The 16,632-nt window shown below is 45.0% G+C and overlaps 1 protein-coding gene across 8 annotated transcripts in view; it reads right to left on the reverse strand.

The window, feature by feature from the left end:
• Positions 1-16,632, reverse strand: part of LOC135263563 (neurexin-2-beta-like) — a 655,607-nt gene that overhangs the window by 49,030 nt on the left and 589,945 nt on the right. For all 8 annotated transcript variants that reach the window (XM_064351746.1, XM_064351747.1, XM_064351749.1 and 5 more), the window contains one exon: positions 6,268-6,439. In XM_064351746.1, coding sequence (XP_064207816.1) covers positions 6,268-6,439 — 172 coding nt within the window. The remainder of the gene's footprint in view (positions 1-6,267; positions 6,440-16,632) is intronic.

The following is a 16,632-nucleotide window of genomic DNA, read 5'->3' on the forward strand; positions in this document are numbered from 1 at the left end:
GCATCTTAATACTACCTTTTATTTCTCAGTGATCAAAGGGCCGAGAATACATCCATATGATTATTCGGCCCAACAACTTTAGGTTTTGCTCTTTAAATAACATCAGACAAACTAAGCTGGAGAGGGTGACAGCAGTAAGCGGTAAGATCACAGGGAGACAACAAAGAACCACAAAACAACTCTATAAGGAGCGGACAGTCAAGAACGGAGAAAGTATAGTGGACCTTTCCCTTGCATCCCCTGAATCATCTGTTTGAGATCTTGCCAAAAGGAAGGAGACTGAGGTCGCTATCCTTTACAACAAGGAGAGCGCACAGCTTTGTGCCAACATCTGTTTGCCTGATGAATGTTACATCACACCTTAAATTTAATGCTTAATTCAATTTTCTGATTTAGTGCAGTCCAAAATGCATTTTAGTGTTTATTGTTTTAGTTCGATGTAAATTATGCACAGAAGCTTTTACTAGAATTTCCTTAATAGAATTCTTCATTCCTATGTTGCAATAATAGTAATGTCATTTAGGAATCTCTAAATGCAATTTCTGTAATTTTATTTCTTAATGTATTTTATGCAGATTGTTTATTTCATTTCTTGTATGCCACCTACTTCAGCCGAAGTACATCCAGGGAAAAAAGTTGTAAAGTTCTAAGTTCTATTCTATTCTGTTCTGTTCATGGCCAGCTCAATTTGGCCCTCTGGCTACCAGTAGAATAGCCTTGTTTATAGATGCAGTTTCTTCCTAGTAATTGTACAGACAGAGAATTGAAACCCTCTCTCCTTTGGTGATGCTAAGGCCAATCATGTTCTGCTTTGTGGGGCGATCATCAACTGTCAGCACTGGATTGGTGAGGATCTGGTACCGAAATGTAAGGCACTTCCATACCACCCTGCTACTAAGACCACTGGCTGATCAGGCGTCTTGCTCAATATCACGTATCTAGCGGTATTTTGCCAGTTGCAGAGAAGGCCCCCAGATCTCTGTTACAGTCCTCCATCTATCTTGGTAGCGGCAGTTGGAGAGATTAAGGGCTCAGGCAGGAGTTTTCCTACTTTATTCCTCCGCAAGATAAACGACAGTAACAGAATGCCCCCTTTTTATGTGTCTGTGGTTCTTCACCTTATATAACAGTGCGGTACCCATATCAGGACATCTCATGCGAGGAAAAGTAGCGCGGTTCAAATAAAGTTTATCGCTGCTCCTCTTTGTAATTGTTCCCTCATTCCCCCCCCCCCCCACAAATCCATCTGATGTCATATTTTATCAGTTCTAATTTTGCATGGCTCTTCTGTAATGTGCTCTGCCAGACGTTTTTGTGGGAAACTGCGATCTAAAGAGCGTTCCGTTAAATTGAAAATGGCGAGTACCTGAGAGAAGTGAGAAGAGCGCCTCCTGTAGGACTGGGTGTATTACTGCCGCCATCCCCCATTTTTATCAAGTGTTGTTGCACTAACCTGTACGTTCAGATAAGCCGGAGCACAGAGGGAACACGATTAATGTAAGATTAGTCATGAAGAGTCTGTCAAGGAGAGAGGACCAAAGCCATGTGATGACTTTAAAAAGGAAGGGGGGTTACCCAGTCACGGTCCACAGGAAACGTCACCCTAGCCCCTCTTCTCTGCCTGCTCTGCCCCGCCCCGAACGAAAATGGTTTTCACAACAAAGTTTTCAAAATTTTGACACCAAAGGGCCTGATTTACTAACACCTTTAGCACGTGCAAAATCTTTCAGCACACTAATAACACGACCGATGATTGCTGCAAAAACAACATGCTATCGGTTTTGCTAAAAGGCTTTGCATGCGCTAAAAGTCTTAGTAAATCAGCCCCGAAGCGAGCAGCGCCTGGTCGACCATCCGCCACGGCGAAAGCTTTTCTCTCCTTTTTTGCGGAAACCGTTAAGCGTCTGATTTAAATTATTACCACGCAGTGCACCTCAGGTGACGGCTTCCCCAGAGACACACATAAAACGAAGCGAGGAGTTAAAGCATCTTTAACAAACAGACGGGCGCTGTAAAACCGCAGTGCCCGTAAAGGTAGGGTGCGAGGATAATTGGCCCAGCAGCTCTGCAGTTGGCCTGGCGGGAGGCGGAGAGGAAGCCATTAGCAGCACTGAGACGTGTACGTCAGCATGCGCGGGGACGGCGGGCGGCGAATGAGCTCAGGATTGCGCCCGTCGTCGTGGTGCAGTGCACTGGCCAGAGCCCTGAGAAGCGCAGCGGAGCTTTCTCAGGGAAAATGGCCGACGGGCGCGGAGAACATCGGCCGCGGAGAACCGCCCGCGGAGCCGAGAGCCGTTTGGGCGGGGCGGCGACGGCACCGAGGCGCGGGACACCCCGGTCCGACAGGTGCCACTCATCAGCGGAAATGAAAGGAGAGGTTCGGGTGCAGGGGCACCGCGCCCCCGCGACCCTGTCAGACTTCAGCGGTGAGCGGAGCACCCGGGGACGAGACCCGCTCAACCCTCTCCAGCGCTGCGACGGCCGCCGCTCGTGCGTGCGCTACTGACCGCCGCCGCCGCCTCTTTTGGCCTCTGCAGCCTGTCAGCTGAGATGAGTCATCGCCCTGATGGGACGTGCTTCATACAGCATCTGGAACAGGGAGACTGCAGTTGTCTGACTGGCCAGAGGTGTCGCTGTTGCCTGAGGAGATTCAGACAGTCTCGCAGCCTGAAACCGTGTCTCGTTGGATGGGCCAATTATGCCCCCCCCCCGCACATTCCAGATGCATGGGGGGTGTTCCCAACCCACTGACAAACGGGGGCTCCAGGAGCCAGATTCAGGTGAAAGCTTTTGTATGTGTCGGAGAAAATAAATACAAAATGGTCCTTTTTTCTGAAAAGAGCTACAGGGTAAGTTCACTGCCAGAACTGCTCCATAGTGACAGGTACAGATTGCACAGAATTGAACAAAATTGTGTTTTTCTTTCTTCTCAGACATATAATGGCAAAGTTTTTCCAGAATGTCTTCCAAACATTTTTTTCTACATTAAATAAAACTGCAGGTTAAGAAAGGCAAGATTAAATTGACTACTTCTATTTACAATACAATTGTGACTACTACTACAATTGTGACATCATAATTGTCCTCTATGTGACTCATAATCTCAGGTTTGTGATGTAATTGCATATATTCGGAATGCGGACTGAAACACCACGTTGTTGGCTTCATGAACAGAGAAAATGTCTTCCTTTTCAGTAGAAATGGTGGGAGCACATCCAGACTCTCAGGTATACAGTGGAGAGGGAGAGACTTTGTCTTCAATTTGTAAAAGTTTTCTCATAAGAACACAGGGAAAAGTTAACCTTTGTAAATTTGTGTATCTTTCTTGGACTGCTCTGTGACTGTGTACTGAGGAATTTCCAGAGGCATTTCTCATCTAAGTTGAAATAACATAATGCGGTAGAGGCAGTGGTAGAGAACCAATGTGATACAAAGATGTGGCTTCAATCAGATACAGATGAGCGGCATTATGAAGGGACAGGTGAGGAAGTGAGATATGGGGATGCAAATGAGCAGGGAGGCTTGAGGGTGCATCTAAGCAGCTGAGTTATAGTAGTGCAGGTGAGGAATAAAGAAGCAGGTATGGGCCTGAGATATCAGCGTACAGGCAAGCAGGTGAGGTACAGGTGAGTAACTGTGGCGTGAGAGTGCAGGTCAGCAGATGAGGTATGAGGGTGCAGGTAACGACAGGATTTATCAGAGTGCAGGTATGAGGGTGCAGGTAATTACAGGATTTATCAGAGTGCAGGTATGAGGGTGCAGGTAATTACAGGATTTATCAGAGTGCAGGTAATTACAGGATTTATCAGAGTGCAGGTATGAGGGTGCAGGTAATTACAGGATTTATCAGAGTGCAGGTATGAGGGTGCAGGTAATTACAGGATTTATCAGAGTGCAGGTATGAGGATGCAGGTAATGACAGGATTTATCAGAGTGCAGGTATGAGGGTGCAGGTAATGACAGGATTTATCAGAGTGCAGGTATGAGGGTGCAGGTAATGACAGGATTTATCAGAGTGCAGGTATGAGGGTGCAGGTAATGACAGGATTTATCAGAGTGCAGGTATGAGGGTGCAGGTAATGACAGGATTTATCAGAGTGCAGGTATGAGGGTGCAGGTAATGACAGGATTTATCAGAGTGCAGGTATGTGGATGCAGGTAATTACAGGATTTATCAGAGTGCAGGTATGAGGGTGCAGGTAATGACAGGATTTATCAGAGTGCAGGTATGAGGGTGCAGGTAATTACAGGATTTATCAGAGTGCAGGTATGAGGGTGCAGGTAATTACAGGATTTATCAGAGTGCAGGTATGAGGGTGCAGGTAATTACAGGATTTATCAGAGTGCAGGTGTGAGGGTGCGGGTAATGACAGGATTTATTAGAGTGCAGGTATGAGGGTGCAGGTAATTACAGGATTTATCAGAGTGCAGGTATGAGGGTGCAGGTAATTACAGGATTTATCAGAGTGAAGGTAATTACAGGATTTATCAGAGTGCAGGTATGAGGGTGCAGGTAATTACAGGATTTATCAGAGTGAAGGTAATTACAGGATTTATCAGAGTGCAGGTATGAGGGTGCAGGTAATGACAGGATTTATCAGAGTGCAGGTATGAGGGTGCAGGTAATTACAGGATTTATCAGAGTGCAGGTATGAGGGTGCAGGTAACGACAGGATTTATCAGAGTGCAGGTATGAGGATGCAGGTAATTACAGGATTTATCAGAGTTCAGGTATGAGGATGCAGGTAATTACAGGATTTATCAGAGTGCAGGTATGAGGATGCAGGTAATGACAGGATTTATCAGAGTGCAGGTATGAGGGTGCAGGTAATTACAGGATTTATCAGAGTGCAGGTATGAGGGTGCAGGTAATTACAGGATTTATCAGAGTGCAGGTATGAGGGTGCAGGTTATTACAGGATTTATCAGAGTGCAGGTATGAGGGTGCAGGTAATTACAGGATTTATCAGAGTGCAGGTATGAGGGTGCAGGTAACGACAGGATTTATCAGAGTGCAGGTATGAGGATGCAGGTAATTACAGGATTTATCAGAGTGCAGGTATGAGGATGCAGGTAATTACAGGATTTATCAGAGTGCAGGTATGAGGATGCAGGTAATTACAGGATTTATCAGAGTGCAGGTATGAGGGTGCAGGTAATTACAGGATTTATCAGAGTGCAGGTATGAGGGTGCAGGTAATTACAGGATTTATCAGAGTGCAGGTATGAGGGTGCAGGTAACGACAGGATTTATCAGAGTGCAGGTATGAGGGTGCAGGTAATGACAGGATTTATCAGCGTGCAGGTACAGTAAGTAGGTGAGGTAAGAGGGTGGAGGTGCATGTAGGTGGTATGAAGGCACAGGTGAGCCCTTGTGAACTGAGTGTGTCTGTATGTAGGTGAGAACTGAGGATGCAGGATGTGATAGTACAGGTGAATGAGGCAGGTAAAAGGTAACATGAATGTGCAGGAGAGTATGAGGGTATGGATGAGCGTGCTCTACATGCTCGCTCTCTCTCCGCCTCATTCCGAGCCCTCTGTGAGAGACTACACCCGGCAGAAGCTCATTATCTTCCGGGAGGGGGGGCGGGAGGGAGAAGCCGAGTCGTGTCTGGACCTCAGACACCCGCAGGGCTGCGGGGGCTCTTGGAAGAGCTCGCGCTCCGCGAAATCAATCCCGCCGCCCGGCTCCCCGGCCAAGCTGGCAGCGCTGATTGCCGCCACTGCCGCCGCCGCCGACCGGAATCCATCTTGTGCGAGATGCAGTCCGAGATGGGAGCGGGGAGAAATGTGTCCGTTTAAGATATTAGATTGTTTACGCTATGTTTATCAGGCCCCGCCACGCGCGGGCCCCGCGAACGCCTGGAATGATTTAAAAGCAAATAGAACACTTCAAGCATTATGCCGGATGCACTGAAACACAAATCAATTTCCCCCTCTGGAGCGAGGCGTGCAGCTCACCCTGCCAAGCGGCCCGCAGAACTGGACTCCATTCTGCGCCATTCTGACGCCTGAAAATTATGTTCAAAATAATTGTTATGTCTGTTCCTGAGTCTGTGTGGGCCTCTCTGTGTGTTTTTTGACTGTTCACCGATTGGAGGAGGGAGAAGGTGCGGGCGGGGCGTAGATCCACGGCAATTTTTTGTCTCCCTCTTTCTCTCTCCACATGTACACCGACTGGACGCTGGAAATGTCCAACCACCATTTACTCCCTACCCACAATCCCACTCCCAGCTCTCACCCCTGACCCCTGACCCCCGGTCCTACCTATTGGGTAGCGCTCGATGACGGGCTGGTTGTCCACCTGGAGCGTGGCGTTGCCTCCGCTGCGCGTGAAGCGCACCACGTGGTATTTGCCGTCGCTCACCATGACCCCGTGCTCCTCGATGGCGATGTCATCGGTTCCCACGTTGAAGATCACGCCGATCTTTCCCAGTTCCTGTGGGCGAGGGGGAGGGGGGGGAAGAAGGACACAAGGAAGTTGCATTAGTGACTAGGGGAGGCTGGCACTTCATAAAAAGCCAATAACTGGCAGGAAAAGCTGCCGATCCACATGCTGTCAATCAATGACTCGTATGAGCCAGTCAAGAAGATCGATTCTGTGCTGCGTGGTTGTGAAAAGCTATCAGATGTGTTTAAAGCAGAGTCAGGTCGATGGGGCCTGTCTCTTCGGGGTTGAGGAAGTGGTTGTGTTGAGGGAGCCCCCTTGTGCTGGGTTATCCCAGATGTCCTCCTGCATCCCTGACCCAGCCCCTCTCCTCGAAACACAGGTCAGAGCCATTAGCAGAGGCCGCGACCAGGGAAAAACATGGCGGTGGGAGTAGGCCAGAGGCCGAAGGCCTATCAGCCAATCCCCTTTGCTTTCCCATTGGCACCCAGCTCTACTGTTCTACTGTGACCTAGCACCGAGGCTCCTATTGGCCCTCATGAACTCACACACCGGCTCCTATTGGCCCTCGGCTGTTTCCATTGTGACCTCACGCACAGTTGGCGTCTAGCCGTGCTGTTCCACTGTGACCTCATACATACAGTCTGCCTCTGGCCACCCGTTTTGAGGTTTTACAGCCCTAGTTTCCCATGACTATTTCTAAGCAAATTATGTACATGTTAAAAGTTCTGTGCAGTGATATATTCCCCGTGCTACACAGTCGCTGGCCACATAATTGGCTGTAGAACTGCCCAAGAAAGGAGGATTTAAATCCGTCTCCCCGCAATGACAATTTATTAGACAAATTTGCGGAATTCAGAAAAACAGGGATGCAATTCTTCTGCGATATTAGTCATCTTTACTCAGAAGACGAACACTCCAGCTCTTATTATCCAGCGCAAGTGGGTGAGAGGAGAAGTAATAAAAAAAAGATGAAGAATGAAAAAGATAAATCAGCTGAAATGAACATATATCCAATATTGCAGTGTGTCCAAACCCTAACATACCCCTGGTGGCACACCGCACACACCGGGTTTGGCTGAGCTGAGGTGATTAGGCCTGATCCTGAGCTCTTAATTGAGCATTCACTGTTCTTTGACATCAACAGTCTTTTGTGCCACTGCTGTCAGACCCATGGAAGTATGTTCACTCTAACAGAAAGATACAAGCTAAGCTGCCTCTGTGATGTGTGCTCTATCAATTTCAGCCAGTCAAACATATTAATTATACAAATAGGTATAGAGGTTTACTGATTGAGTAATTAATTGTTCAATAGAGCCTAGAATAAGTAACTGAACGAGTAATTAAGCTTAATTAAATAACAAATTAATTTGTCCCTAATTTATTCAAGGGGCATATATTACCCCAAAAAAACAAAAACCATTGAATTAACAACTTCATAATTGTATCAGCACAAACATTGCCCGTAGCAGAATTTTTCTACAGGAAAGAGTTTGCAGCAGGCGAAATGCAGTTCAGTATCAGCACTCTGCAGCTGAGCTCGAGTCTAATTTTCATGGAAAGCTGGGAAGCCCATACAGCTACAGAGGCCTGGGCGCTTCAGTTTGAGAGAAACTGCCGTGAAGAGCCATTCACCTGCCTCTTAGGGTGGCAGTGCAGCATGATGGGTAAGGAGTTGGTCTTGTAACCTGAAGGTCACAGGTTTGATTCCTGGGTAGGATACTGCCGTTGTACCCTCGAGCAAGCTACTTAACCTACATAGCTTCAGTATATATCCAGCTGGATAAATGGATGCAGTGTAAATGCCAGTGGGGGACTCAGGCTGTTTGAACAGCAGGGATGAAAAAATGAAAAGGGCACGTACTGCATGACATGGGGCCCCACCAGCGCGCAAAAAGCTGTGATGCATCGTGGTTTCTCACTTGGAAGGGCACCTAAGAGGGCACTTCATGAGTTTTTTTAATCATTGTAAGGGCACCTATATGGCACCACATCACATTTTCTCCACTGGAGGGTCATCCATTAGGAAACTTCCCCACATTCTCACGCATGTAGGGACACCCTTTACAGCACTGCATCACCTTTTATCCACTGGAGGGGCACTTCTCCATTAAAGGGCACCTAATTTGGCACTTCATAATGTTTTCTCACCTGTAGGAGTACCCTATACAGCAGTGCATCCCATTTTCTCTACTGGAAAGGGCACCCTTTGGGACACTGTCATGTAGGGGCGGCATAGAGGGCAGTTCATAATGGCACCCTTTTCCATTGGAAACCCATAGGTACCCATAGGTAACGTCAAGTTTAGACCATTGTAAGGGCATCTTATAGGGCACTGCATCACATTTTCTCCACTAGAAGGGCACTCATTAAGACACGTTATAAAATTTTCTCGCTCTAGAGGGCACATCATCATAATTTATTGCATGAAGGGGCACCCTAGAGGGCACTCAATCCCATTTTTCCCATGTGAAGGGCAGCCAATAGGGCACTTCCTCTCATTTTTGCCACTCTAAAGGGCACTTTAGCAACGCTTCTTCAACCATGGGGGCAACCCCCCCCCCCACGAGAGTCCGCCAGTGGTAAATGCTATGTAAAAGTTGTGTAAGTCGCTCTGGATAAGAGCGCCTGCTAAATGCCTGTAATGTAATGTAATCTTGGTTCAGTTTTACCACCGAGCTCATGTTGGACCGAGCCATGTCCCACACAGAAGAAAACACACAAAACAAAACAGCAATTACTTCGCAAAGGAAAACTTATTATTTTACTGGTTTCACATAATTTTCCACTGTAATAACTTTCTGCACAATATAAATGCATGCTGTTAATTTGGAGGTGTTTACATGGAGATCAGTATTCTGGTTCTGCGACATTAGAGCTTCTCCCTGAGCCAGGGAACTTATCGACCCCATTAATGCACAAAGTCTCCAGGATCTGTGCTTTAAAAAAAAAAAGATTCCTACGCTGAAGTAATGACATTTTAATGGCTAATCCCTAAAGCATAGTATCTCTTGCAGGAAGAGGCCTTTTATCTCAATGGGCTGAATAGGGAGGGTGAGAGGGGCGGGGCCAGGAGCAAATGGTGGATAGGTGCAGTGGGGAAACTCGCTTGTCTAGTGAGCAAAATCTATACAGGAGCCATAAAGCCTTCGTATTCCCCAGCTACAGGAGGACCAAAACACGTTTAACCTTCATGTTGTCCTACACTCAAAAATGACCATTTTCTGAATTTAACAGAAGTTAAAACCCCCAGAATTTTTCTAGCATGAAATTGAATGACTTTCCCTTTGAGTGACCATACCATAAGACAAAGTTAAACATTGCCTTTTTTTTGTTTTTATAAAAGAGGCACACCATCAGGGTACAACGATTGCCTTATAAATCTTTTTTAACCCAACAGTTATGAAATCAGAAGTTACAATCAAAGTTATGTGCCACAAATTACAGCAAAAAAAAAAACAATTATGATGTGTTTTGTAGTAAAAATCAGTGGCGTAGACTGAAGATATAAAGTCTCTGAACTGTAAAGTAGGAAAAGTTATTTGCTGATTTATTAATGAGTAACAGGTTGTTCCTACATGAAAAATATTGATTTAGGGTTTAAAATACAATGAAGAGGCTTTATCACAGGGGGTCCGGTGAGGGTGGGTCATTTTTGACCCCCTGACACAGGGTGCGTACATATTTCGAAGACAACACAATAGGGTTAATAGACACAGAACCTAACTAAGGTTCTGTAGGGCTTTTGAAGGTCCTTTTGCTGCTCTAATGAGCAGGTCTCCTCTAATTGGCCCAATCCTCTGGCATGTTGCGATAGCACAGTTTTGGATGAATAAGGCGCTCGTTCTGGCCTCAGAGTAATAAAATCATTGTGCACTTACACTGGTTTTGCCAGAGAGGGATAGAGAGAATGACTGGGGAATGAGTCATGTATTTATTGCAGCCATTCACTGAAAAGAATTTGACCTTTCGGCGGGGATAGGAGGGGAATTTCAAACAGGGATAATCAGACCCGCGGTTTCAATGATTTCCTTTTAGAGCCAAAGAGCTCAGACTCCAATACCTCAGGTGTGGTGAAGCCCGCTAAGACCCATTGTGCCCGGAGGTGCTCGTAGATCCGAAGCCCTGCGCGTCACAATGCATCTTCCTCTGAAGATGTCAAGATGTATGCTTTCTCCCACCCTCCTTGCCTGTTCGCTCTTCTCTTCAAAACCTCTCCGAAATGAGAAAGAAATGGGAAATGTTCCCTCTACCAGGAACACTTGGTTGGGGCTTTCCTAGGTGTACTGCAAAATCAAATAGTTACATCAATCACTGTCAGCCTGATCACTGCCCCCCGCACCCCCCAAAACATATGTGCCCCCACACTCCTGCCTGTTTCCCTCAGCAGAGGGCATGTGTAACTGGCTTGCACACACACACACACACCTGGAAAACTGAAAACTAATAGTCAATTGTAAAAAGCATCATCCACTGTAAGACTAAGGCCCGGTTTTTAATGAAAATTTGTCCTTTGACTTACAACAAGTAAATGCAAATGTTACACTTTTTATTCACAAACTCACCGTGGTGAGATTTTGTGATTGCAGAACTTGCCAAAATGTGTTTGTGAAGAAAAAAAGAAACATTTTTGTTTTAAGATAAGATAGGATATGATAAGATAGACGTTATTGTCCCCACTATGAAATTAGCTTTGGACATGCACAGAAAGCAGCTGTTTACAATAACAACAAGTAGTCCAAGAGGCTGCAGGACAATATAACACAACACAACACACTTTTACTATTTAGACAAAGTTAGGAACAAATGTTCACCAAATCCAGACCTAAGACAAGGTTAAAGAGAGAGATATGGTCATGGTCATATGGTCGTGGAGAAGGAAAGCTTGTAAATTTTCATGTAACGACTTCAGTCCAGCCCAGGTCACCCCGACTTTTCAGTATTGTATGGAAGGTTTTTTTTTTTTTTTTTACCCGTGAAAGTGTAATATCACAAATATGTGATTAGACTGATGACCTTAACTGAACATGCTAATGCTCCTGTAACAATTGCTAATGGTAATTGAAACCATTGCTGTTCTAGAACACTGACAAAGGGTTAAAAGGCATGGAACATGAAATATGATAAAAGAGGCAGAAAGAAATGAGGGCACTGTGGGATCTGGGCGTGGTCTGGGTGTGGTATGAATGTAGCCATCACATACAGTAGATATGTGACTTTGACTATGATATGATTTGCTCATAAAAATGGATACTACTGCATATTTAATGCAATTATATTGAAATGGAATGAACACTAAAAACTAATGCATCTCTTTCTGCAAAAATACTGCGCAATAATCAAAACAAGTTAGAACTTATTATTTGTATAATTTTTCCTTGTAAGTAGACTGTGTGCGTCTCAGAACAGCCATGTATTTTGCAATGGTTCCCATCAAAGAGACAGGAGGCACTGTGACATGGCGGATTAAAAAACTGTGAACAGAAGTCTGCAGGTTTGATTCCTTATATGGAGACTAAAGTAGCAGACCCCGGACTCTTCTCACAGGGATCCAAAAAATATCATTTGTGTCTGCTGGCGAGTGCAGTCAGTGTTTAATGGAGACAGGGCCGGCAGACTCAGTGGATGATCCCGGTCCGCACTTCCTGTATAAATCCCTCCGTGTTGCTTTTTCTGTGTGTGGCTGAAACAATGTCTACCAGCCATTCTCCATACTCCATGGCCCTACCAATGGCCTGTATACTTTGTGTTTGATTTTACCTTAAAAAACAAAATCACTGAATCATTGCCTACGGTCTGCCAATGATGCTTTTACAACCAACCTCCAGAAGGAGATGGTGCGTGTTTGTGTTTGTGTGTGCGTGAATGTGTGCACGTGTGTGCGTGCGTGTGTGCATGCATGCATATGTATGCGTGTATGTGTGTGTGTGTGTGCGTTCGTGTTTATGTGTGTGTACGAGTGTGTGCGTGTGCATTAGGACTGTCAAAAAATATTCAAAGTTCGAAAACTATTCGAAAATCTTTTTTTTTTTTTTAAGTTCGAACCTAAATTTGAGCATTCGAATATTAGTTTTGGATCCTGTGTTTTGTAATTAACATGAATATACAGGCTTAATTTCATGCGGCGAATCATGTTCATGCACGCAAAGTTCATTTCCTGTGCTAACGTTACTTCCTCTGTCAACAAAAAACGTTCTGCCCTGGACCCAGAGCAAGTGGATCGTCTAGTTTTCCTTGCCAATAACCTCCGTGATACTTTCAGCTCCATCGACACCTAACGTTACTGGTCAGCTAGCCTCGTGAGCCAGTCTCTTTTTTTCACTTTGTTCAACAGATCTGGTCAGCTAACAATTTAGGCTAAATAATGTACCCATGGCAGGCTATGTTTCCTTTCTGTTCTGAAGATTTTCATAAAATTGGATGATGAAAGAAGTTAAACAAACTAAACAGAGTAAGTGATTTATGTTGTTTTAGGCTACAGGTATTAGCTGTTTGAATAGTTTTTGTGTTAAGAAATATACAGGGATTTCCTATAAACAATCATTTCCCTATTATTGTGATTAATAAATGCCGAGTTGTGGCAAATTACATCCACAAGAAAGTGCTTTATTCATTTGCGCATTAGGCTATAGAAACTGCAGGGGGCTCATTTATAAAATGAACTTGCGTGCATACGCGAAGTGAAGACCTGACGTAGAGCCACAACTGTTTCCACGGTCAAATCTAGTCATGTTGAAATTTTATAAATCACTACGTTGATGTGATTTTCTACGTACGCGCCACAAAGTTGATCTAAAATACGTTTTATAAATGAGGCCCCAGATGTAGTAACCTAGTATGAAAGTTCACCGATGTCCTCTATTCTACTGCCCGCTCGTGGAAAATAACGCGCAGGCCAGTTTAGAGGGAGCACCCGACAATAAGCAGCTTATTTTTGTGAATTATAGGCAAATGATATTCGAATATATTCAAACTCTAACTAATTACAAAAGCTAATATTCAAACTCAATTTCATGGCACTTTTGACAGCCTTAGTGTGCATGCATGCCTGCATGCATGCGTGTGTGTGTGTGCATGCGTGTGTGAATATTTGTGTGCCTTGTATACAGTAGATTGATTGGTGAGGCTTATATAGATGGCCTTTGTGGAAAGGGGTTATAAATCTCCGGCTCTGCCTTGCTGTCACTGGGCCACCCTGCCCCCCGGGTACACTTTGGCTCCTAACACATGGAGAACATGGAGACCGTGTTCCCTTACCTGCACTATGGTCAGAATTCAGAAACACTGAACCTGAAGTGGATGGTGTACACTGGGGGAAGTGTGCACTGTGCAATTTGGGGCAGGGGGTGGTGGTGGTGGGTGGGGGTGGCGCATGCCATTTTCATGGAAGCTGTATTTAAGACATTCATTTTGTATGTGAACACGTGCGCACATCTTTCATAATGTCATTATTCATTTCTACCCATTACACCACAATGGCAATGACAATGGAATGCTCATTTCATTTGTAAAAATTGAAATTAGTCCTATTGTTCCCCAGACCAGGGGTACCACATCATGTGATGGTTTCCACAGCAACTCAGCATATGGCATTTCAGCACTAAACCCACCTCAAAACTGCACAAACACTACAAAAGTAAGTAGGATTACCATCTCATCCTTCCAGTGGAAGTGATGGGAAGACCAGGGTGCGAATTAAGGGGGGGGGGGGGGGGGTTTGGGGTTGGTAGGGTCTGACCTGCCTAAGTGAGCCTTGAACCCCCCTGAATGAAGTAAAAACAAAAGGTTAGGGGGGTTTCCAAAATCTTTATATAAACTAAGAAACTGTAATAGTACATATTTAACTACATTTTCCCAGCACTGTCTTAAGTAAAATTCTACTACACCCCCACCGTGGGTCATGCCATTTCTTAACCATTGAGACTGCCTGAGCGAACTTGACTCACTCATTACATTAGCACGCTATTTCTTAAAAGAGAACATACTGCAGGGTTTGAATTACAGGGGAGCTATGGGGAGATCATGCCCCCCCCCCCCCCGGAAAGAGACCTGATCCCCCCATCCCCAATCTGTGATCGCAATCCCCCATTCCATACCCGCCAACCCCCCCCCCCCCCAGGTCTGTGATCTCACTGAAAGCCAGAGTATAATTTGAACCGTGACAAAGGCTACATCAGACCTCAGTGCTTCTGTCCTCCTCCTAGTCTTTACCCTTTGGGTTTGAGCATGGGTGGGAGAGTCTGCCATATACATTATGCCCCAATGCCTAGTATATTTCAGTTAAGGTTTATGGACTAATTTAGTCCTCCAACATCCACTCTAATTAACTAGCAATGTTTCAGGCTACTGAGCGATGGATTTCCCAAAATGCTTTGCTTAAAATTGGTGGCGATACCGGGCGATGGGTGAGGTATGAAGGGGTATGGAGTGAGGGGTGAGGGATTAGGGTTAGGGTTAGGTAAGGTTTGGGAAGTACGAGTCGCTGAGTTACTCCCCTCCACTACCCCGCTACTTTTCTTCCTTGTGTCACTAGACTGTGGGATGGCTGCAGAATTTCACCCTGATGAGAAGAGCTCTTGTCTAAAGTGCATCTACTTCAAGAATTAATTTGTCCGTGTCCACCATAATGGAGCACAGTCACCTTGAAAAGTCTGCCGTAATAGAATTCTCTCTCTCTCGCTCCGCATTCGTCTCTCGCTGTCTGTGAAAACAGGAACCTGGCTAACATGCAGGGTCAGATCTCATTAAGAGACAATCCATCAGAGAGCAGGGACTGAAAGCCTGCGTCACAAAGTGGCGCGTCTCCACCGAGAACATGGGGACAGTGGCCACCGCCCCTCCACTCTATGGGTGCCCATGTACAGACAACTCTGTGGAGCCAGGCCTGTTAACCGTGGCCTTGAGGAGACACAGCATTAGAAACGGCACACTGCTACAACACAATGTCATCAGCTCCTTCTCTGCGACGTTTACTGGACTGTAAAAAAACTATTTAAAAAAAACTACTGCAAAACTCCAGAGGGTTTTATTGCAGAGGTGTGCAGTCACGGCATGAATAACAGGCAGGACCAGTAGCTATTAATATAATGTGAAAATTTCAAACACATGCATAATCTTTACAGCTCCCACTTGTAATTTACAAGTGGTATTATCATGCTGTTTAATATAGTTAAACTGTAGAGTAAGGCATTTTTCTTCCTTTCTTTCCATTTACTGCCTGTTTGTGGTGCTTACGGACGCAACTCCTGCCAGAATGGGTTGCTCTTCGACTGGGACTTGATTCAGTCACTAACGTTTCAGATTTCTTCTCCTCACTCCAGTCCCAAAGGCAACAGCTATCCCTGAGAATCATGGGTAACGGGCTCCACATGACTGAGTCTGTTTGTAGCTGGAGCCGTTCTGTTTGTCTGATGTCACGGCTCCCATCAAAAAATACTGAAAGAATAAATCTGAACTGTTACTGAAAGAGTTTATACTGAGATCAGTGGATAGAAACACTCGCACGCATGCATGCACACACACACACACACACACACACACAAAACATGGCCACCACATGACATCACATGACTGGTGGTGTTGTGTAACGGTTAACAAAATGGACATTCAATGCAAAGGTTATAGGTTTGATTCTCTCCTTGGGCACTGCTGTTGAACCCTTGAGCTCGAGTTCTTGGCTGAATCCATTTTTAATTCAGCAAGCACCTTGCACTTGTACTCAGCTTTTGATTATACTGAAACAAATTGAATTGATTTAGTAAAATATCCAGCCTCTATAAATGCATGTAATCCATGCAATTTGCTGTGGATATGAGATTCTGGTAAATGCGAAAATGAAATTAAATGAAAACACATAACGCTCTTAGCTTCAGCAAACGAAAGCATAATGTTAGCTAGCTCGCTATCACAAATTAACAGACCATTACAAAATGTTACCATGCCAATTAAAGAAAAGGTTCGCTTGCTGTACATTACAATCACTGGGCAGACGCTCTTCTCCAGAGTGAAGAACAGAAGTGAAGAACATCAGTGTCACTCCCGGGAACAGAAGTGTGCGATAACACCAAGAAAGCTAGATTGATAAGGCTAGCATAAAAGATGGAAGGAAGAGAACAATGTAACCTCTACTGAACTTAATTTACAGTTTTCCCAGATATTGTGCTATATGTGGAGAAGAAGATATCGCTTATTGTCAATAAAAAAATAAAAAAAAACTTTCTCAAAGTGTGTTTATTGCTGGGAGA

This window comes from Anguilla rostrata, chromosome 9 (assembly GCF_018555375.3).
Source record: "Anguilla rostrata isolate EN2019 chromosome 9, ASM1855537v3, whole genome shotgun sequence".
NCBI classification, from domain to species: domain Eukaryota; kingdom Metazoa; phylum Chordata; class Actinopteri; order Anguilliformes; family Anguillidae; genus Anguilla; species Anguilla rostrata.